The sequence below is a fragment of the Pteropus vampyrus genome, unplaced genomic scaffold (assembly GCF_000151845.1).
Source record: "Pteropus vampyrus isolate Shadow unplaced genomic scaffold, Pvam_2.0 Scaffold56, whole genome shotgun sequence".
NCBI classification, from domain to species: Eukaryota; Metazoa; Chordata; class Mammalia; order Chiroptera; family Pteropodidae; genus Pteropus; species Pteropus vampyrus.
The window spans coordinates 6,405,665-6,430,626 of NW_011888837.1; the positions used below are offsets into that span (position 1 = coordinate 6,405,665).

General features: G+C 34.4%; 1 protein-coding gene and 1 pseudogene across 2 annotated transcripts in view; one reads left to right on the plus strand and one right to left on the minus strand.

The window, feature by feature from the left end:
* Positions 1 to 24,962, plus strand: part of BMP2K (BMP2 inducible kinase) — a 114,611-nt gene that overhangs the window by 20,993 nt on the left and 68,656 nt on the right. For both annotated transcript variants that reach the window (XM_023530889.1, XM_023530890.1), the window contains exon 2: positions 23,712 to 23,830. In XM_023530889.1, coding sequence (XP_023386657.1) covers positions 23,712 to 23,830 — 119 coding nt within the window. The remainder of the gene's footprint in view (positions 1 to 23,711; positions 23,831 to 24,962) is intronic.
* On the minus strand, positions 6,379 to 6,497 carry LOC111740039 (annotated as a pseudogene).

Sequence of the window (24,962 nt, forward strand, 5' to 3'; positions counted from 1 at the left end):
CATCAGAGTTATGTTTGATGTGCTATGGGGTAGAGATCAAATTCTCTTATCCATCTCAGTTGTTCAGGAAAAATAATTGATTAACTTATCTTTTCCCTAATATGTAATATCTCTGATGTCATTAAGTTTTTTATAAAAGTTTTGATACATAAATGCTTCTGAGTTTTGCTCTGTTCTTCTGCAGTCATTTGTTTATTTCTGTGCCATTTTCATATAATCTTATCAAAGTTTATAGTCTTGATAATTGGTAAAGTGACTAACCCTACTACTTCATCTTATTCCTTTTAAAAATTGTTAGCTATTCTTAACTCTTCGCACTTCCATGCGAATCTTAGAATTGCTGAGATTTGATTCCGTGAGAAACTATTAGAATTTTTATTTGAATTGCACTGAATTTATCAAATACCATGTGAGAAATTGAAACTTTATATTATGGAAGCTTCTTTTCCATTAAACAAACAAACTAACTCCACTTATTTAAGTTTTCTTTGTCTTATATTAAAGTTTTATAATTTTTCTCCTAGAGCTTTTATGCATTTTCTATTTGATTTATTCCTAAGATGCTTTTATTTATTTTTTATTGCTATCATAAATGGAATCTTTCCTTTTATCCCATTTTTCTTTTGATTGTTCTTGTATAAGAACATAATTACTAAGGAATTACTTCTTCATGCATATCTGATGACTATAAGCCTTTGCTTAAAAAATTTTTTTATGGTTTCTTCATGTCCTGCAGGACAAAGCTCAAACATCTTAGCAATGACCTTTTATGATAGAATCATGTCTAACTCTATTACTTCATGTTTTGGGACCTGAGCTTCAGCTATGTGGAGCTAGTTGTAATTCCTTGGATCTATTCTGAATTTTTAAAATAGCTTTATTGAGGTATAATTTATATTTCATAGAATTTGATTTAAAGAATACAAATTTGTGATTTTGGTATATTTAGTATATTGAAACAGCACCACTATATTAAATCTAGAACATTTTCATAAACCCCACAAAAAACCTTATATATTCACTAGTATTCATTTCCCATTCCTCCTTTCCTGCCCCAAACCCTTGCAGTCAGTAACTATTTCCTATTCTGGACACTTCATGCAAATAGAATCATGTGTTATCTAACTTTTGTGTCTTGTTTCTTTTAGCATGTTTTCAAGTTTTATCCATGTTTTAGCATGTATTAACATGTCATTCATTTTTATGGCTGAATCATATTCCATTATATGGATAATACCACATTTTGTATCTTTGTTCATCAGTTGATGGACATAGGGGTTTTTTCCACTTTTCGGCTATTAGAAATAATGCTTTTAAGAACATTTATATACAAGTTTTTGTGTGAATCGTTTTAGTTCTTCTGGGGATATTTTTTATGAATAGCATTCCTGGACCATATTGTAACTTCATGTTTAACTTTTTGAGGAGCCGCCAAAGTTTTCCCCAGTGGCTGTATCATTTTATATTCTCACCAACAATTTATGAGGGTTTTCAGTTTCTCCACATCCTTGTCTACACATGACCTGTCTTTTTGATCATAGCCATCCTAGTGGTGTGAAGAGGTATCTCATTATGGTTTTGATTTGTATTTCCCTAATGACTAATAATGTTGAACATCTTTTCATGTTCTTTTTGGTCATTTGTATATCTCTTTGGAGAAATTTCTATTAAAATTTTTTGCTCTTTAAAAAATTGGATTAGTTTTCTTTTTCATTCAGTGGTAAGAGTTCTTTATAGATTCTGTATACTATTTCTTTATCAGATATAGGATTTGTAAATATCATCTCCCATTCTTTGGATTATCTTCTTACTTTCATAATAGTGTTCATTGAAGCATAAAAGCTTTAAATTTTAATGAATTCCAATTTATTTTTTCTTTGGTCACTTGTGCTTTTGGTGTCATGTTTAAAAAATTATTGCCTAATCCAAAGTCACAAAGATTTATACCTGTGTTTTCTTCTAAGAATTTTTTAAATTTTAGCCTTTATTTTTAGGTCTTTCATCCATTTTGAGTTAATTTTTGTATATGGCGTGAGGTATAGGTCTGACTTCATGTGAATATCCAGTTGTCCTAGCACTATTTGTTGAAAAGACTCTTTATTCCTCATTGAATGGTGGTTGTATTCTTATTGGAAATCAACTGACCATAAATGTATGGGCCTGTTTCTAGACCTAGTTCTGTTCCATTTATCTATATGTCTATCCATAAGCCAGTACCACACTTTATTGCAGTAGTTTTTGTCAGTATTTTTGAAATTAGGAAATGTAAGTCCTCTAACTTTTTTTCAAGATTGTTTTGGGTATTTTGGGTCCCTTGCATATCTATATAAATTTTGGGAAGAGCTTGTCCAGTTCTGTGGAAAAAAGGATTTGTTAGGGATATTAGGTGTTTGTTTTTCTTTATTTTTATTTTTAAGGGGATTTGGGGACATCATCTTAATTCATTCTTCTAATTTATGATTGAGGGATGCCTTTCCATTTATTTAGGCCTTTAAATTCTATCAGTGATGTTTTGTAGTTTCTGGTATACAAATCTTTTATCTCTTTTGTTAAACTTATTTTTTTTTTATTTTCAATTACAGTTGACATTCAATATTATATTAGTTTCAGGTATATAGCATAGTGGTTAGACATATGATTTAGAAGTGATCCTGCCTGATTAGTACCCACTTGACACTATACATAGTTATTACAATATTATTGACTATATTCCCTGTGCTGTACTTTACATCCTCTTGAGTATTTCATTACTACCAATTTGTACTGCTGAAGCCCTTCATCTTTTCATCCAGTTCCCCAACCCCACTCCACTCCAGCAAGCATCAGTTTGTTCTCTGCAGCTATGAGTCTGTTTTTGTTTTGTTTATTCTTTAGATTCCATATACGAGATCATATGGTATTTTTCTCTGTTTGACTTATTTCACTATCATAATACCTTCTAGGTCCATCTGTGTTGTTGCACATGGTAAGATTTTTTTTTTTTTTAATGGCTGAATAATATTCCATTATATATGTGAACCATAACTTCTTTATCTAATTATCTGTTGGTGGGCATTTAGATTGCTTCTGTATCTTGGCTATTGTGAATAGTGTTGCCATGAACATGGAGGTGCAGAAGTCTTTACAAATTATTGTTTTGGTTTTTGGATAAATAGCTAGAAGTGCAATTGCTGGGTTAAAATGTATATCCATTTTTAATTTTTTTGAGGTACTTCCAGACTGTCGTCCGTAGCGGCTGCACCAATTTTCAATCTTTCCAACAGTGCATGAGGGTTCCCTTTTCTCTACATCCTTGCCAGCACTTGTTTGTTGATTTATTAATGATGATCATTCTGACAGGTATGAGGTGATATCTCATTGTGGTTTTAATTAGCATTTCTCTGATGATCAGTGATGTTGAGCATCTTTTCATATGTCTATTGGCCATCTGTATGTCTTCTTTGAAGAAACATCTATTCAGTTCCTTTGCTCATTTTTTTTTTTTTGGATTGTTAGTTTCTTTGGTGTTGAGTGATATGAGTTCTTTATTACATTTTAGCTATTAACCTCTTATCAGATGTATCATAAGCGAATATCTTCTCGCATTCAGTTGTCTTTGTTTTTTGTTTTTTTTTTGATGGCTTCCTTTGCTGTGTAAAAGCTTTTTTCTTTGATGTAGTCCCGTTTGTTTATTTTCTCTTTTGTCACCTTTGTCTGAGGAGATACATCAGCAAAAAAATATTACTAAGAGCAATATCAGTGAGTTTACTGTTTATGTGTTCTTCTAGGAGTTTTGGGTCTTATATGTAAATCTTTAATTCATTTTGAGTTTATTTTTGTATATGGTGTAAGAAGATGGTCTAGTTTTATTTTTTATTTTTGCATGTATCTGTCTGGTTTTCTCAACACCATTTATTTAATAGACGGTCTTTTTCTTATTGTATTTTCTTGGCTACTTCATCATAGATTAATTGACCATATAGGCATGAGTTTATTTATGGGCTCTCTCTTCTAGTCCATCGATCTATGTGTCTGTTTTTATGCCAGTGCCATGCTGTTTTGATTATTATAGCCTTGTAGTATAGTTTGATATCAGGTATTGTGATACCTCCACCTTTGTTCTTCTTAAGATAGCCATGGCTATTCGGGGTCTTTTATGGTTCCATATAAATTTTAGGATTATTTTTTATAGCTCTTTGAAAAATGCCGTTGGTATTTTGATAGAGAGTGCATTGAATCTATAGATTGCTTTGGGTAGTATGGACTTTTTAACGAAGTTAATTCATATCCATGAGTATGGTATATGCTTCCATTTATTTGTATCTTCTTCAGTTTCTTTCCTCAGTGACTTATAGTTTTTCAAGTATAGGTCTTTTATCTCCTTGATTAAATTTATCCCTTGGTATTTTATTATTTTTTTTTCTGATTCATTTGTAAATGGGTTTGTTTTCTTACTTTCTTTTTAATAATTTGTTATTAGTGTATAAAAATGCAACCTCTCTCTGAATATTAATTTTGCATCCTGCAACTTTACTGAATTCATTTATCATTTCTAACAGTTTTCGGTGGAATCTTTAGGGTTTTCTCTATATAGTATCGTGATCTGCGAATCATGACAATTTTACTTCTTTATAATTTGAATTTCTTTTATGTCTTTTTCTTGTCTGTTGCAATTAGGACTTTCAATACTATGTTGAATGAAAGTGGTAAAATTGAAAATCCTTGTCTTATTCCTAATTGTAAGGAAAACGCTTTTAGCTTTTTCCCGTTGAATGTGATGTTAGCTGTGGGTTTGTCATATATGTCCTTTATTATGTTGAGGTATGTTCCTGCTGTTCCCACTTTGCTGAGTTTTTATTATAAATGGCTCCTGGATTTTGTCAAATGCTTTTTCTGCATCTGTTGATATGAGCATATGATTTTTATTCTTCATATTGCTTATGTATCACATTGATTGATTTGCAGATATTGAACCCACCTCGCATCCCAGGAATAAATCCCACTTGATTATGGTGTATGATCTTTTTAATTTCTTGCTGAATTTGGTTTGCTACTATTTTGTTGAGGATTTTTGCATCTATGTTCATAAGAGATATCAGCCTATAATTTTTTTGTTTTGTAATGTCTTTACCTGGCTTTGGAATCAGGGTAATAGTGGCCTCATAAAATGAAGTCGAGTGCCTTCTATCTTGTTGAAGTTTTTATAATAGCTAGACATGGATAAGTATTAATTCTTTGAATGGCAAAATTTACCTGTGAAGCCATCTTGTCCAAGACACTTGTTTGTTGGGAATATTTTGATTACAAATTAGATTTTGTTGGTAGTAACTGGTTTGTTCATATTTTCTCTTTCTTTTTGATTCAGTCTTGGAAGATAGTATGTTTCTTTAAGTGCACAGACAGCATTTTCCAAGACAGACTACATGTTAGGTCACAAGTTTCAAGTTGTCAAATTTGTTGGCATATAATTGTTCATAGTATTTTCTTATGATCCATTGTGTTTCTGTGGTGTCAGTTGTCACTTCTCTTTTGTTTCTGATTTTTATTTGGGCCCTCTCTCTTTTTTCTTGGTGAGTCTGGTAAAGGTTTATCAGTTTTGTTTTATCTTTTCAAAGAACCGGCTCTTGGTTTCATTGATCTTTTGTATTTTTATTTTTTTAGATTCTATTTTATTTCCATTTAAATATTCATTATTTCCTTCTTTCTACTGTTTGGGCTGCGTTTTGCTGTTCTTTTTTTAGTTTCATTAGGTGTAGTTAGATAGTTTATTTGAGATTTTTCTTGTTTCTTGCAGTAGGCCTGTATTACAGTGAATTTCCCTCTTAGGGCTATGTTAGCTGGGTCTCATAGATCTTGTGTCATTATGTTTTCATTTTCATTTTTCTCAGGGTATCTTTTGATTTCTTTCTTGGTCTTATTGTTAACCCATTCATTGTTCAGTAGCATGTAATTTAGCCTCCATGTGTTTTGGTGTTTTTCAGTTTTTTCTTGTAATTGATTTCTAGTTTCATAGCATTGTGATCAGAGAAGATGCTTGATATGATTTTATTCATCTTAAATTTTTTGAAACTTGTGGCCTGACATATAGTCTGTCTTGGAAAATGTTGTGTGTGCACTTAAAAAGTATATTCTGCTGCTTTGGGACGAAACACTAAAAATATCAATTAAATTGATCTAGTCTAAAATGTCATTTAAAGCTGCTGTTTCCTTATTGATTTTTTTTGGTCTGGAAGATCTATCTGTTGATATCAGTGGGTTGTTAAAGTCCCTCATTTGACTGTATTACTGTCAATTTCTTCCTTTATGTCAGTATTTGCTTTATGTATTTATATACTCCTATGTTGAGTCACCAATGTTTACTAAGTTTATATCCTCTTGTTGAATTTTTTTTTTTTTTAACTCCTACAGCACCTGGTAGTCCAAGGTGGTCTCCCATCCAAGTACTAACTAGGCCCGACCCTGCTTAGCTTCTGAGATCAGATGAGATCGGGCACTTTCAAGGTAGCGTGGCCGTAGATTTCCTCTTGTTAGATTGATCCCTTTATCGTTATGTAATGTCCCTCTTTGTCTCTTATTATAGCCTTTGTTTAAAATATGTTTTGTCTGATATAAGCTCTTTTTCATTTCAATTTTTATGAAATATCTTTTTCCATCCCTTAAATTTCAGTCTGTGTGTCTATCTGAAGTGGGTCTCTTGTAGACAGCATATATATGGGTTTTCTTAGCTCTTCAGCTACCTGATGTTTCTTGATTGTAGCATTTAATCCATTTACATTTAAAGTGATTATTGATAGGTATATAATTATTGCCATTTTATTATTCACATTTATGTTCTTTTATTTTTCTTAATGCAGTCCCTTTAATATTTCTTGTAATACTGGTTTGGTGATGATGAAATTCTTTAGCTTTTTTATTTCTGGGAAGCTCTTTATCTTTCCTTCAGTTTTAAATGATAGCCCTGTTGGGTTATCAAGACTACTACTAAGAGTAGTCTTGGTTGTAGGTCTTGGTTTTCATCATTTTGAATATTTTGTGCCAGTCTCTTCTGGCCTTCAATGTTTTTGTTGAGAAAAGGAGGTCTTATGGGACCTCCTTTTCAGGTAACTGCCGTTCTGTTTCTGCTCCTATGATTCTCTCTTTGTCTTTACCTTTTGGCATTTTAATTATGATGTGTTTTGGTGTGGCCTTTTTTGGGTTCATCTTGTTTGAGACTCTGTACTTTCTGAACTTGTATGTCTATTCCCTTTGCCAGGTTAGAAAAGTTTTCAGTCATTATTTCTTCAAATAGGTTCTCAATCCCTTGCTTTCTCTCTTCTCCTTCTGAAAGTCCTATGATATGAATGTTATTACACATGATGTTGTCCCAGAGGTCCTTTCAACTATCCTAATTTCTTTTTCATTTTTTTTCTATTTCACCATTCTGACGGGGTGTTTTTTTGCTATGTTGTCTTCCAAATTGCTGATTTTATCCTTTGCTTCATCTAATCGTCTGTTGATTCCTTCTAGTGTAGTCTTCATTTCAGTTATTTTATTTTTCACTTCTGACTGGTGCTTTTTTTAATGGTTTCTATGATCTTTTTTATGCTTACTATTTCTTTGTTGAAATTCTAAGTTTCTTAAGCATTCTAATAACCGGTGTTTTAAAGTCTGTTTCTGATAGATTGCTTGCATCCATTTTGTTTAGTTCTTTTTCTGGAGTTTTCGCCTGTTCTTTATTTTGGGATATGTTTTTGTCTTCTCATTTTGGCTGCCTCTCTGCGTTTGTTTCTATGTATTAGGTAGATCTGCTATGTCTCTCTGTCTTGGCAGGGTGGCCTTACATAGTAGGCATACTGTGGGGCCCAAGGGTACAGTCTCCCTGGTCACTTGAGCCAGATTTCCCTTGTGTGGGTTGTGTGTGCCCTCTTGTAGTTGAGCCTTAATTGCTGTTTGCATGTCAGTTGGTGAGATTGACCCTCCAGTTTATTGGCTGTGAGGATTAGCCATGACCACAGTTTATGAACTGCTGTGCAGGGCTAGTCCCACAGAACAAGATTTGCCCCAGTGGGCCCTGGTGCTTGCGGAGACCACCCTTTGGGTATGCTGCTTGTGGGACTAATTGGGTGGTGCTTTATTATGGTCTGAAGCTGGCCACTGGGTGTGTTGGTTTGGGGGCCTCTTGGGCGGGGCTCCCATGCAGTCCGTGGTCAGTGGCTGCCTGTAATTTATCCAGGGATACTTGGTAGGAGCTACAAAGTGATTCATGATTGGTTATTGCTTCTGCTGGACCTGGAGGTGCGTGGGAGAGGCCACACTATGAACTAAGGCCTGCTGCCACAGTGCCGGGCCTGGGGGAAGTTTTACAAAAGGCCCAGGGCACCTCGAGGACTGCCTCCACCTGCTGGCTACCCAGAAGCTCAGCTGCTGCAAGAGCTTGGGCAGGGTCGCAGGGAGTTACCAGGGTGGGGTGAGTGATGTTCACCAGGTTAGTGCAGGTTTAGATTTGGCATCAGAGCTGAGCCTGGGGCTAATCAAAAGGCTCAGAGCACACTGAGGCCAGCCACTGCCCACTTGGGGCCCATGGACTCTCAAGAGTTGTCCAAGAAAGTCTGTAGAATGGGCCAACACTGGCTGTTCCCCCATGGCCAAAAAAGCCTCCAGCAGCACTCAAATTGGGAGAGATGGGATCTTAGGGAGCCACCAGGATAGAGTGAGAGGAGTTCACCAGGTTAGTGTAGATTCATATTTGGCACAGTGCTAAGCCTTGGGTAACTCAAAAGGCTCAGAGCATGCAGAGGTCAGCTGCTGGCTTCCTGGAGTCCACAGACCCCCAATAGTTGTCTAAGTGAGTCTGTAGCATGAGCCAATCCTGGCTGCTGCTGGCTACCAACCTCTGAAAAAGCCTCCAGCATTGCGTAAGTTTGGTGGGGCAGGGTCACCTGGCCAGTGCAGATGCAGATTTGGCCATGCTGGGGGTGGACTCAATGAAGGAAACATGGCACCCACCCACTGAATACATGGGAGAAGAGCTCAACATGTGGACAGTGGTGATTGTCCCTCTAGTTTTCACCCTGAAGCCACTCAATTCAGTCTCTTCTTATATGCATCTGGTACTTCCCAAACCACTATCTCTCTGCCAGAACCCAGTGTGAGTTTCTGGGAGTGAGAGAATCAGTGCATGGGCCCTTTAAGAGGAATAACTGGGTTTCCCACAGTCTTGTGTCATCTGGACGGACAAAATGCCCAGTGATTTTCATAGCCATATATTGTGGGGACTCCTTTTTCCTGCAGTGGTGCTCCACGCCGAGGAGTCCGGTGTGAAGCTGAGACTTCTCACTCTTCATGGGGGACCTCTACAGCTGAGGTAGCTCTCTGGGTGCAGGACTAGCCCATTTTTTATCTCCAGCCCTCTCCTACTAGTCTCAACATGGCGGCTTCTTTATATTTTTATTTGTAGGACTTCTATTAAGCTAGTCTTCAGATGGTTCTTCAGGTTGATTTTTCTATAATTTAGTAATAATTTTAATGTTATGGGAAGAGGCAAGCATAGTGTTTTCATACTCTGCCATCTTGACTAGAACTCTCCTTTTTTAAAATTTATTATTATTTTTTGATGTTATTGACAATAGAAGTGTTTTAATTTCTTTCTTGGATTGTTCATTGATAGTGTATAGAAATACAATTTAGTTTTGCAGTAATGATCTTATATTCTGTGACCTGCTGAACTTATTAACTCCGATAGTGCTAAATTTTCAAGATTTTCTATGTATATGATCATGTCATCTACAAATAGAAATAATTTTACTTCTTCCTTTTCACTCTGAATGGTTTTTAAATTTATTTTTCTTACCTAAATTGCCCTGGTTAGAATTTTCTGCATAATATTGAGTAGAAGTGGTGAGAGCAGATATCTTGCTTGTTCCTCATCACAGGGGGAAAGCTTTCAGTCTTTCACAATTAAGTATGATGTTAGCTGTGGGTTTTTGGTAGTTGCCCTTTATCACATTGAGAAAATTCCCTTTTATTTTTAATTTTTGAGTGTTCTTATCATGAAAATGATGAATGTCTCCAATGTTTTTTTCTGTGTTTATTGAGATGATCATATACTTTTTTTTTCTCTGTTGTATTAATTAGTATATTTTATTACATGGTTAATTTTTTTTATGTCGGACCAACCTTGCGTTCCTGAGATAAACCCCTACTTGGTCATGATGTGTAATCTTTTTTTATTTCTTTTAATATGTATTCCTGGATTTGGTTTGCTAGTATTTTGGTGAGGATTTTCAAGTCTATATTCATAAATGATATTGACCAGTAATTTCATTTCTTGTGATTTGTTTGATTTTCATAGAATGCCTTAGAAAGTATTCCCTCCTCTTCTATTTTTTGGAAAAATTTGTAGAGGACTGGTTTTAATTCATCTTTAAGCATTGGATACAATTCATTAGTGAAGCCATCTGGTCTTAGGCTTTTCTTTGTTGCAAATTTTTTGATTATTAACTCCATCTCTTGTTATAGGTCTATTTAATTTTTCTATTTCTTCTTGAGTCAGTGTGGTAATTTGTATCTTTGTAGGAATTTATTGCTTTTATTCAGGTTATCTAATTTGGTATAAAATTGTTCTTTTTTTGGGTCAATTTAGCTAAAGTTTTGCCAGTTTTGTCGATTTTTTTTTTAGAATTAATTTTGGTTTTGTTGGTTTACCCTATTAATTTTTCCATTCTTTATTTCTACTCTAATTTTTATTATTTCCTTTCATCTGCTTTATTTGAGTAGAATGTATTCACTTTTTCTGATTTTTAATGTGGGAGGTTAGGTTATTGATTTGAGGTCTTTCTTTTCAGTGTTTACAGCTATAAATTTCCTCCAAGAACTTATTTTTAACTGCATCCCATTGTTTTGATATGCTGGGTTTTTTTTTTCATTTTCATTCATCTTATTTTCTCATTTACCTCGTGATTTTTTTTTTCTTTGATCCATAGGTTATTTGAGTGTGTTCTTTAATTTCTACATATTTGTGAATTTCTCAAATTTCCTTTTGTATTTCTAGTATTAGTCCATTGTGTTTGGAGAACATACTTTGTATGATTTCAGTCTTTTAAAATGTATCGATGCTTGTTTTATGCTTTAACATATGATCTATCCTGGAGAATGTTCCATATGTACTTGATAAAGGTGTGTTCTGCTCTTGGGGGGCGTGTTCTAAAATGTCTTCTAGGTCTAGTTGCTTAATAGTGTTCGTCTTATTTTCTTATTGGTCTTCTGCCTACTTGTTCTATCCATTATTGAAAGTTCAGTATTTAATTCTCCAACTTTTATTTGTCAGTTTCTCGTTTCCATTCTGTCAGTTTTGCTTCATGCATTTTGGAGCTTTGTTTTAAGTGCATATATGTTTATAATTATATTTTCTTGATAGAGTAACCCTTTCATCTTTATAAAATGCCCTTTCTTGTCTCTAGTAACTATCTTCTTAGAGCCTGTTTTATATGGTATTAGTATAACCTTTCCAGTTCTTTCTTTAGTTACTTCTTGTATGATATATATTTTACCATCTTTTAATCTCAGCTTGTCTCTGAGTCTAAAGTTTTTTAAACTAATTTCTGGCTCTTTATTGATATTTTCTACTTGGTGAGTTATCATTTTTATATATTTATATATATATTTTAGACATGATTTTCATTTTTATATATTTATATATATATTTTAGACATGATTTTCATTAGTTCTTTGAATATATTTGTAACAGATGATCAGATGTTTTTCTCTTCTATGTCCAACATCTGTATTTCCTCAGAGACAGTTTCTCTTGCCTCCTCAATTTATACCATAACTTTCTGTTTCTTTTCATGGCTCATAATTTTTTGTTGAAGACTAGACATTTTAAATAATATAATGTGGCAACTCTGGAAATCAGGTATATCCACTCTACAGGATTTGCTTTTGTTGTTGTTTACTTTAGTGACTTTCTTGGACTGATTCTGTAAAGTCTGATTTTTTTTTTTAAATGAGTTGCCACTGAAGTCTGCTCAGTTACGTTAGTAGTCAATTAATGATAGGACATATATTTCCTGTCAATATCTGGAACTATTAAGTCTTTCAGCTTTTGCTGAGGGGCTTTGTGTGTGTGTGTTGGCATGAATTCAGTGCTCTTTACAACTCTGCCTCATCTTCGCGTCCTTCTTATGCAGAGCCTCAGTATCAGCCAGAGGTGAGAGGGTAGGGCCTCCTCAGATCTTTCTTGGGCATGTGCGTGGCCTTCTAGATTTCCTGACATGTCAGTTTTTCAGAGTCCTCTTTAGATATCTTATTCCCAATTTTTCTGTGTAAGTGATTTGGTTAGTCTCCAACTTGTATCACTGCCAAATACAGTTGCAGTGTTAATGCAGTTGCTGCTGATTGTTTTCAACAGATGCTCTGACTATTATAGGGCTTTTTGCATAGTCTGAATTTTGAGTCAGGTCAAATAAAGACCACGTCTGAGAATGAAGGTTTTCAAGGGAGCTGCCTGACAGGTCTAATAGTGATGAGTCTTGGACTCTGGTGAGTCCAAGCCTGTTTTGTTTCCTCCAGTATTTGCTAGGCTAGTAGTTTTGCAGTTACTGTGGTCATGAACTCTGTCTTTTTAAGACTACTATGGAGTTGGGAGAGAATGATGGAAATAGGACGAATTAAAATGTCATAAGGCTCACTGTTTTTACTGAGATTCATTCATTTTTCTTGGATAAAAGCTCCTCGAATTGTTGCAAGTCTTTGGGTAATTTCTAGTCATGAAAAAATTGGCAATTTTTGCCAGTGTTCTCATTGCTTTATGAAGGAACAGATTTTGGAGGTCATTAATTTTCTGTTTTGGAAGTGCCTCCCTACCCAAATATTTTTATACTTGTTTTCCTCCCATGCTTGCTTTACCTCTTGGGAAACTACAATACATTCTTCCAAAATTCAGCTCATTTATTACTTCATTAGTGACACCTTTTTTTATTTTCTTCCATATACTATAACTTCTTTTTGTTTCCATATGTTTTCGACATAACTCTTTTACTCTACTCATTATATTTTGTTTATCTATACTTCCTATTAGCCCGTGGGGCATTTGAGACTTTTTATCTCTAATTCTCTAGTGTTGAAGAATCCCTGGAGATTATCTGTAGTCGTTAACATAGTTTTACACATGAGACTGAGGCCTAGAGGGACTTATGAAAGTAAATACTTGACTAGTGGCAGGAATGTTTCTAAAACCCACTTTCTGCTAATTGTGCAGTACATAATCATTATACATTTAATTATTAATTTTATGTGTAATTGTGAATTTGTGGTTATATGTATCGCTAGGTATTTGCAAGTGAAAATAAATATAGTGGAATTTCATATATACGTACAAAATAAGATCAGGAGATTACAGATGCAAGACTAAATTTTAAACATAGTAGGAACATCTTTCTGAATTTTATAAAAATAATTTAAAAATTGGTATATATGTGTGTATAAAGTAATGAATTTGATTTTTTTGATAAATCTACAAATAAATGAGTGTTGTTTTACCAAGTGATATCTAATAAGAAGTTCCATTTTTGCCCGTTGAAAAAGACATTTCTTATAACACATTTTAGAAGTCATTTAAGAAGTTTCAGGACCGTTTTATAAAATACGCCGATTAATTGCTGACTTATCATGTCTGATTTCCACACTTTTTTTCCTCCCCCAAACTTTGAAACCAATCAAAAACTTTATCTCTCTTCATTTAGTTAACTTGGTTAGGGACAACTTATGACTGTTCTGAAATTCTAATTTCAAGAATGGGAAATTACCCACATTATAGGTATTGAAAAGAATTTACGATAGTCTCTGTTTCAAACAGAGATGTTAGAGAATTGTGTTAGATTATGACAATGATATGAAAAATCAGTGTTAATAATTTGGTGCTAATATTTATATTTGAGTCTCTGAACATATATCTATATATGCAGATATATAATTTGTTTAGTATGAACTGAATCCTAAAGTGGTATTGTTATAGGACATTATCTATTTGGTATTAGCTTATTTTGTCTTAATTAATACCTCCAAAACAAGAAGTATATCATAATGCTAATCATTGATTTTTATTAGTAAGCTCCTACCTTGGAAACAGTTTATATAGTCATGTACTGCTCAACTGTGGGGATGCATTCTGAGAAATGCCTTGTAGATTGTTACTCAATTTTGTAGTTGTGAGAACATCATAGATTGTACTCACATGAACCAAGATTGTATAGCCTGCTACACATCTAGGCTCTATGGTATAGCCTATTGCTCCTAGGCTACAAGCCTTTACAACGTGTTACTGTACAAAACAACACAAGATTAAATCAAGCACGAGAGAATGATGCTATCGAGAGCCACGGTAAACCTGAGATGTGTGAGACTGCTGCTGCAGGCTTACCATGGCATACTGTTTCGCAGCAAACTCTTTATAAGTAGAAAGAATACACATTAACAATGAAAAGTATAATATAGTAAATACATAAACCAGTAACCTAGTTGTTAATTATTATCAAGTATTACATATTGTACATGATTTTTTCTGCTATACTTTCATATGGCTGTCAGTACAGTAGGTTTATATACATCAGAATTTCTCACCAGACATGTGAGTAATGTGTTGTGCTGTGATGTTATGAAGGCTACGATGTCACAAGGAGACAGGAATTTTTCAGCTCCCTTAAAAACTTATAATATGGTCCATTGTTGACCGAACATTGTTATGTGCCTCATGACAGTATATAGTTCTCAGTTAATGAGAAATACATGACATTTACATACATATGTAAGTAATCTTACAAATGATGGCTGGCTTCTAGGACCTGTTTAAGATTCTCTTAACTGCAAACAAAAGGAATCCATCTCAAATTAGTTTACCAAAAAAGGAATTTTATTGGCTGAAAAACAGAAACATGGTATCCTGAAGCCAGCGGAGATTATTTTGTATCTAGTCTGTTAGATGTTTATAGGTATACATTAAAAATGCCTACACAAAATGCTATCCTGTGTGGCATTATTCACCTAATCATTTGCATGTTGCTGGAATACAAGTTTCCACATCTTCACTAACAATTTCCTTATGGTAGAATTCTATAAATAAAATCGAGGCAAAGAATATGAATATTTTTCCAGCTCTTAATATATGATATACAATCTTGAGGTATGATTCTGGTGGAAATACTTTACTAATTTCCATGTCTACCAAGGGCACATAAAAGATTGATTCTGGAACATCATTGCTTACACATATAATGATGCTTTATTATTAAATAGTGATTTGTGGGTGTGGAAAATATTATTTTAGGATGCAAGAACACAACTGTTCTTTATGTCTATAAATAATGATAGATGATAAAAAGATAATGTTTAATTGAGGATAATTCTTAAATATATGTCCCTTTGATCTCTGGAGACCTTACACTTGGAAATCTTCTTGCCAAATTTCATATCTCCAATTAGATATCCAATAGGCATCTCTAACTTAACCTGTGCCCAACTGGGCTCTTGATATTTTACTCCAAACTTTCCCTGTTGTCTGTCAAGAACTGATAAAAGTTTGAGATTTTATCCTACTTCTAAGCTGACAGGGTAGCCTGTCATAGTTTCGTGGATGCTGGCAGAAGAGATGAGACAAAGTATTTTATTACTCATAGTGGTAGTTGTAGCCAGACTATCAGCATCAGCTCCAGTTCCAGTTCCCAGAGGACTGTGTGAAAGGGCCAGGTGACACCTGTACCTGCAGTGGATTGTACTATAGGAGAGGAGCTTAGAATACTGGAATCTTTTATAATGGAGCAAGTCAGCTGCAGTGGGGGAAAGGAGTAAACCTTTAGTTAGTTTTGTTCCCAGCACCCAGCATCTTAAACAGTGCTTGGCACCTGCGTGTAGTTAATATATGTTGTTGAATGAATGAATGAATGATTTATATAGTAAAGACATGGAATTCTATTTTCAGAATTTGTAGTGTATATTAGAAGTACTATAGTTAACACTGACAGCAAATGATGATTTAGAGATTGCTTTTTATTTACAGAGAGGATCAATGTAGCAATTGTAGCTTATCAATTAGATCTACTTCCAGTAGAACCAGTTTATTGATGTTAAGTCATTCACTCAACAGATATTTGAGTGCCAGGCAAGGTGGGTAGGCATTGATGATACTCTGATATATGAGATATACACAGTCTCCATCTTATGGAACTTAACAACCCAGTTGTGGAGAGAGGCACTGAATAACAAGTTTAAATATTGTGGTGGGTGTGTCTTTAGAAGTTCCTGTTGTAGGGGTTTCAAACTCGGATGCCTGCAACAGGCCAGCCAGGTTAGATATTATAAAAGAGTGAAGTGGGTGCATTGAAACTGTCGAGAGTAGAGGGAGCTGTGACGAACTGCGCAGAGCACATGCTCTGTAAAGGGTATAGCAACTGACAGCTCCATCTGATGGATGTCATATAGGAATGAGGGCTCACTGTTTCCTTATTTCCAAGTTTTTCAGGAGAAACTGAAAAATCTAGATTGTCATCTGAAACATCACAATTTTCTAAGGTACTGTGCAGTCTAAATTAAATGTAGTTTTGACCTATTGGGCCCTTCGATATAGGAAATACTATTAAGTGTAAGGGTCTACCAAGAATAAAACTCTGGGGGTGGAAGGGTGTTGTTTTCTCTTGATTACCCTATTTTCCTTTTGTTCCTTCTAAATTTTAATGTTATTCTCAGATCCTTCCATTTGTAATTATATACCTAGAGTTTTCTTCTGGCATAACTAACAAGGACAGATGTGGGTATAAAAATCATTAGAACATGAGATTTTTCAGAGAAAAAAAGCCTCTGGCTCCATCTTATTGGCTTTGTGTTATTGGACTAGCAGCTTACCTTCTTTCTCAGTTCTTAGTTTCTTCTTCATTTATAGAATGGGAATAACAGTTAAATTGCCTCATGATGTTATGAGAGTTAAATAATGGAAATGCTTTGTATATTGTCAGGGCTGTATGAATGCTGGGCTCTTTCCTTCTCTTTCCAGCTCCCCTTCCTCCTATTCTCCGCCCAGTCAAATGTACCTGACTCATTCTTTCATTGCATTGTACTAGATAGCACTTACAGATCCGATCATTTTGGCAAGCATTTATGTTAGTGTAATCCTCTTTAGGGATATTTTCACTTTCAAAAGGAACCCCTGGAGTTATCGCCTTAACCTAAAGTTACAAAACTCTAATGTACCACAGGCCAGTGGTGGGTCATTGGGTAGGCAGATCTTTCTTCTGACTCAAATCCCACAGCTAAATAAGTGCCTTTTCCACTTATTTTGAAGACAGTTTTCAAATGACATTGTTTTCTTTGGCAGTGATTGAAACCAGAATTTGCTGACAGCTTGGTATTTTCTTGTTGAATTGCTTGATGTCTGATGATAGACACAATGCAAAAAGACCATGGGTAATTTTATCCTTTACTTCCATCTTTCTTCTTCCTTCTCTAGGAAAACAAACTTGATAGGAGTAAACACTGTTAAAGCCCAGTCTTTCATAAACAAGTGCTTGTGTGTGTTGGGATGTTGGAGCTGTAGGTATCTAGGATACCATAAACATTTTCTGTGGCAAGAGACTTACGGTGCCTTTGGGGAAATCGTGAGTCTGGATAACCAGTAGCAGTGTCTTTCTTATAAAATAATAATTCTCAGTTGTGGTGGTGGATTGTTGGATGACAAGGGAGAGAGGAATTACCTGGGGAAAAAACATCCTGTGTCTCTTTTTTTTAACTATTATGAAAAATTTCAAAATATACAGAAAACTCGAAAGAGTAGTACAGTGAATAACCATGTGCCCATCATGTAGATTCACCTACTAATATTTTACCATGTTTTCTTTATATGTTTTTTGAAACACCTGAGTAATTTTGAATAAGGGCCGCATTAGAAGAATTATTACTCATTTTCTTAGGTGGGACAGAGGTGCTATGGTTATATTGGATAATATACCCATTTCGAGCATGTAAATGTGTTTACATTTAAGTAATGAGTGAAATGACATGAACACATACCACTGACTTTCAAACAGTTTCCCAACAAAAACATTTTAATAATCTTTCAAAATTGGATTTAATCAAGGATTATGTATTGCACTTTATTGTATTGTCTTTTAAATTCTAGACTGCCCCCTCTCCCATTTTTTTACTTTACATATGGAACACTATACAGGGAAATTAGCCAAAGAGTCAGTATCTCAGACTTTGTCTGATTGTTCTTTATGTTATTTTCCTTTTAGCTCCTGTTTTCTAAACTGGAAGTTAGGCCTTAAGATTTATTAGGTTAAAAGTTTTGGGCAGAGAATACTTTATAGGTGATGCCGTTTATTTCACATTGCATCACATCAAGAAACACATTAATGCCAATATTAGCAATGTCAAGATTTCTTCCTTGTCAAGGGATGTTTTCTCTTTTGATACTTTGGCACCATGTGAATATCCTGTTTCTCATCAACCTTTTATCAAGGATTTTGGCATACCTTTAGGATCCTTGCTGTATCAATTTTTTAATGTCGTACTTCTCAATTTTGATACTTTTTTCCTCCCAATCCTGATGAAAGTCTCTACTATTTTTGGGAAAGAGTAGTGTCCCTCAATGTGTTGGGTAAGAACATGGGTTGAAAACCAGGTTTACAGGAAGCATTTAATGGTATCCAATTTTATATAACATCTCCCAAGTTGGATTTTCAGTTCTTTGGAAAGAAGTACTAATTAGGCGCTGAGAGTCATTTATTGAATACAGATTTTGCCTGATAAAAATAATTTCTTGACTAGGAAACTTTTTTACTTGTCAGGTTATGTCAAAAAAGCTAGTAGTGTATGTTAGTTTTAACAAGACATTTAAAAAATACTTGTTTTTTCTTTTCCGAGCCATTTGGTTAATTCAAAAGTGTTTTAACAGTTCTGCTCTAAACACATTGATTATTCATTTTGCATTTACTATGTGAGGCCCTAATCAGGTTGCTTAACACCTAGTAGAAGAGACAGATTGATAGACAGAAAGGATCAAGTATGCTATGTAGTATGTATAGGAAGCTGTGAGAGTTTTAAGGAAGTGCTGTGCAACCTGTAAAGAGATCTGACTACATGAGCAAATATTTGTTAGGTACTCATTAATTTAGTATTGGATTTCTCCAAAATATCTGGTACTGACTTCTAGGCCCTTTTTGATTATTGCAGATCCATTCTGAATTATGATTAGATTTAAAGTTTCTTAATGATTGGTTGGGCATACTTCTTGTTCTAAGCAGAGATAAAATTTATCTGTAACTACTACTTCTGGATAAGTAGTTGCATTTCAACAACAGTTCTCCGACACCAACTGGGTGTCTATCAGTTCAGTTCAATTCTGATACTACCCAGAATAAATGCAGACCCTACAAATTAAAGGGCTCAGTTTTACAAGATTTGCCCCTACTTCAGATGCCCCCCAGAGTTATTCGCACTTCTGATGGACTGGCTTGATTACAAATTTGGGGGTATTTGTGACCCTTTTTTAGGTTTGATCATTTGCTAGAACAACTCACAGAACCTTTTTATTATAAAAGATACAAATGAACAACCCATACGAACGGGTAATGTAGGACAAAGTCCAGAAGAGTCTTTAACTTTGGAGCTTCTGTCCCCATGGAGTCAGAGTATAGTACTCTCTCAGGTCTTCAGTGTGTTCACCAACCAGGATGCTCTCAGAATTTTGTTATTTCGTTGAGATTGTTTTACAAAGGCGTGATTGATTAAATCTCTGGCGACAGGATCGAACTCAGTCTCTAGTCTCTTTTTTCTACCCAGAGGTCAGAAGGTGGGATGGGAGTGGGGGCCCAAGGCTGAAAAGTTCCAGCCTACTAATTATGTGTGTAGTTGGTTTTTCTGGTACCACCTTCCATCTTGAAGCTATCTAGGGCCCTCACTAGGGATCACCTTATTAGCATAACAAAGACAGACACTTCAAGGAATTTCAAGGGTTTTTGAAGTTCTGTGCCAGGAACTGGTCACAAAGACCAGATAGTTTTTCTTATATCATAGTAGTAGTGCCGGAGTAATGCTCTTAATAAACATGATAACTTACAGAACATTTTTACCCTAAAATGAATGGGAGAGGAGTTCATTTAGGCATCATTTTGAGTGGCTCTAGTGGATTTCTTTCCATTAGATACAGACTCAAAAAAATCAAAACATAGAGGTGGTTTATAGTGTTAAAGATTATTTTAGTTTTCATTTTACTATCTCAAATTCTCAATTCTTTAAAATGAAATATCATTTTATAAAGCTGATTTTGGCTTTGAATTATATGACATTTTATTTATACCTGTATTTACAAATGATTTGGGGCATGTTTAAGCAGGTAAATATAGTCTCCTCGAATATTACTGTGTTTATATAAATAGCTTATTTATCAAGCCATGTGTTGATTTCCATTTTTTGTATTCTTTAAAATGTATAGTCTAACCGTCGTCATAAGATGAAGTAGTATTAATAACAGCAGCAAAATTATACAATAGTAGTAGTAGTAATTATAATACCATACCTACCATTTATAGAATCACGTTTTCATTGTTTCATGTTATCTTTCTAAACAAATTCTAGGGGAGTTGCAAATATATATACCATCGATAAATTAAAAATAAGACAAATTAAGCATGGAAAAACAATGGCTTAATATAAGGAGGACTAAATAATGGCTTACCAAGAGGAAAAGTTAGTCTGTAGAAATACATGTCCTACCTTCATACATGGTTACTAAGGTCACCTGGCATCTCTAGAGCAGTGCTTTCCAAGGTGGTATTCAGTCAGGTGCAAGTTACGTTGTCATTACTTTAGTACTACCAATTGAAGCAAATTTAGGTTGGCTTAAAGCCACTCCTTCATTTTAATCTGATCACTGTTTTTGTGTGGGGGGAGAGGACAGGAGAGGTGAGGTTTCAGTTAAGTAGGAATTGTTTCACATGTGAACCGCATACATGTCCTATCCTGGAAAAATCCAAGGAAAGCTGAGAGTTGTTGTTCTCCAGGGTAGATAACTCACAGATGGGAAGGAATGCCTGTATTTTATGATTTACAGATTATAAGATACCATTTCTTTTCCTTTTCATATCAACTTTCATAAATATAGTTTTCTTTTTATTCTGTCAGATCAATATCTGTTACTAGTTCTTTTATTTTCCTGTGATTTTGAGAACATCTGGAGTGTTTTATAATACTTTTTAAATCTCGATTTGGAATTATAAATTTAGCATCCATTTAACAACTATGCCTTAAATTAGATTTGAACTGTATATTGATTTGGACATAGAAATATATGGTAAGTGGAATTTGTGGTTCCTGTTAGTAATCTTTTGATGTATGTAAGAAATGAGTTGAGAATTGAAGTGGTAATGTAGTCAAAACTCTAGAAATAGGTGCCTGAGGAAGTAATGAGCATGAATTGAGTTGGTCATGAAAGACATCTATGCGGAAAATATGTGATGATGAATTGGGTAGATACGGATTGGTGGCAAGCAGATGATTCTCCTCCCTTGAATTTCTATAATGTCTGAACTAGTTACCGCCCACTAAGTGCATTCTTTAAACAGAAATATTAGCTAATACTCAATCAGAAAATCCTGGGAAGTACAGTATTTGAAGAAATATAAACAAATGATTCCATATCATTCTCAAAGGAGGCACTATTAATGACCATTATTTATAATGTTTAGGTATAAATCATAGTAACAGATACATTATCTCTATATACAAAACTTTAACTTTTAGAAATGAGTTTTACGAAGAAGATTTAGTTAATATTTTTTCTCTAATTTCCCTGATTCACAGGGATAAAATTTGTTCTGTGGATGGTTAAGAATGGATATATAGGAACGGTGGTTCCTATAGGAACTTTTACTCTGGTTCAGTGCCTAAATAACTTGATTGTGCATCAGAACCATCTTGGGGACTCTCCCGCTCACCCCCTAGTTAATATGGAACTTACATTATTATATGTTTATAAGAACATATACAAAAGTAGAATAATATGAGTATGGGGATTTTTAGCTAGGGTTTCTCTGAGACCTTCTGATTCATACTTAGTCAGAACCTGAAACTATTCAAGATAAATTCCCACACATACACACACCACCAGCTCACCAGCCAATTCTGATGCATAGCTGTATTTGGGAAGCATTGTTTTAGGGGAATCTCTAGAGAAATGTCTCAGAACAAATGCTATTTTAATGATTTATCACGACCTATCGTCATACCAACTTTAGATATCTAGATTTATTCTGACTTTCAGCATTTTTCTTAATTTTTAAATCAAATAAAATTGGAGTAGTTTCAGTAGTATTTTTTTAGAGCTACTAATTTGTTAATGTTTTCATATGAAATTAATGCTAAGTGAATTTCTTATAAAGAACTGCCATGCATTGTTAGAGCTTTTATTGAAAGCAACTTTCCCAAACATTTTTTCTCTCCTGGTTGACTTGATTTATTCTACATTATATACATGGCAATCCAGATCTACAGAGTGGTTGTCGTACCTTTTGTAACCGCAGTTGGAAGATTTGGTAAATCTGGAATGAATCTACACTGAGTCGGGAGCATCCTAGGCGCTCTTTTCCCCTTTTGTTTATCCCCAGCAGTTAACTTTTCCTTTGACTGCTTTGACTTATCATTGCTCAGGGTGCTGCTTTCTAAGGGCTATCAAATTGATAAAAGCGATACATTATTTTTTGTTTTAAACTATAATTAAGCTAAAAATATTCTATGCTAAGACGAATTTTAAAACTCCAGATGGAAATGTTTGTTTAGATGTGTCAGAAGCGATTATTCTTTAGAGTACCCAGCTATGTATTTCAGATACGCTGCTTTGTCAGGTGCAGGTAACAGATTGACCAGATAACTGTGTCGTAAATACTAATGGAGACATTTACCATCTTACATAAGAGTGCTGGAAGAAGGTGGTTCCAGAGTTGTCTAATTCAGTATTCTAATTACGTCAGTATTCTAGGTCATTTTCTCTCTGATTCTTTTTTCCCATCACAGTCACAGATGGCTGCCATGGGTCTAAACATCATATTCATGAACAACAAAATCCAAGAGCTGGAAGGAGGAGCCAGACCTTCTCCACAAGTCTTCCTTTTTTTTCCGGGTGGAAAATCTTTCTCTGCAACTCCCAGCAGACTTTCTCTTATGTCCCATTAGCTTAAACTGGTTACATATCCAGTCCTAAATTTTGTCAGTAACTGTACTGACAATAGTACATGGGATTCCCATTATCACCTTAGAACAATATTGGCTCACCCAGTGGAATTGGAAGAGGGACCCACCCAACTTATCCCATTACTGTATCATATTAAATTAGAGTTTTGTCATTACAAAAGAGGCAGAAGCCGATGGGTAGGCATTTATTAGTATATGTCAAACTATAGTAATGTAGTTATAGTGTGACATCTTCTATATAACTAAGAGGTATTCCCATGCAAAATGAAATTTTGGTATTTTAACCTTTAAAACAGAAGCATATTCATTTGAAAAGCATATTATCCTCTCTGGACTACTTCATTATTGGCATAGGAAGCTGATGTCATGGCATTTAATCTAATATATTAGTTGCTTACTGTTCTAAGTTTTGTCGGGTACAGTCAGTTTATTTCCTTCTGAACTTAAGCTCCTCAGTTGCTTTACATGGTTTTGGCAGTAGTTTCCGATGCTTTTTAATCAATTGGTCCTTGTTCTTCTAGGTGGATTCTCCACAGTTTTCCTGGTGCGGACTCATGGTGGAATCCGCCATGCTTTGAAACGAATGTATGTCAATAACTTGGCAGACCTCAACATTTGTAAAAGGGAAATTACAATTATGGTAAGTGAAAGAGTATTTCTGTTAAAAAAATTGTGTATTTTGTTTTGGTTTTGCACTATAACATTAATCAGCTTTTAGACAAACTGCTTATCAGTTTACACACACTTAGAAAAACTTTGAAGATCATTAAATTAATGTGGAAAATTATCTTGGAATTTGTAGTACATTTCTTATAGCTATACTTAGGGCTAAATATAGCCAACTCCTTCCTGTCCTCTTTCTTCTCTTCCTTACTGTATATAATGCAAGCTACTTTGCTATTTTTTTAAAAATACATTTTAATTATGGATAATTTTGAGAGTAGAAAAATTTAGAGAATTATGTAATAAATACCAATTTACTTACTACCTAGCTTAAGAATTAAAACCTTACATATGTAGTTGAAATGTTCTGTATATTCTGTTCCAAACGTATCTCTATACTGTTCTCACCCAAAAAGAAACCACTGTCCTGAATTTGGTGTTTACCATTCCCACGGGTATTCAGTACCTTCACTGTATGTGTTTGTATTCACGGACAATAATTAGTTTTTATTTTTAAAATCATGCTATAAAGTTTTTTTTTTTTTTTTTGGGGTATACTCTGCAATATATATCTTTCAGTAAGAGAAAAAGTTTTTTTAAATATTAGGAAAAATGAAAAGAATTTTAATAGACCATTAAAGAAAATTTCTGTAGCTCAGTTAACTAAACATTAAAATAGTACAAAATAAAAATTTCTTTTTTTTCTGCAGTTGCTTATTCTCAGTGCTCTGGATGGCTTCGTGTTCATGTTCTCTTGCTCTCCCTTCTCCTCTCTTGTCTTCCTCCTCATCCAGTGTTTATCAAATGCTAATATATATGTTTAAATTTTTTTTATTGTCGTTCTTACTTATCCAACTGCTAAGAGGGGGATTTCTTATTTTTATCAGCTTCTTTATTAACATACATATTTTGATCCCTTTTATTTGAAGATGGTGGGCACATTTATACAATATGACTTTTCTGAATTCTGCTTTTATTGTTCCTATTCTTTAGCTAGACTAGAGTTGATTAGGCTTTGAGACTTGCTTTTTTTAAGGTAAGGCTATGAGCCAATAGAGTGAAAAGATTTACTCCAAGGTAATGTGGGAGTCTTAGACTAAGTTAAGGCT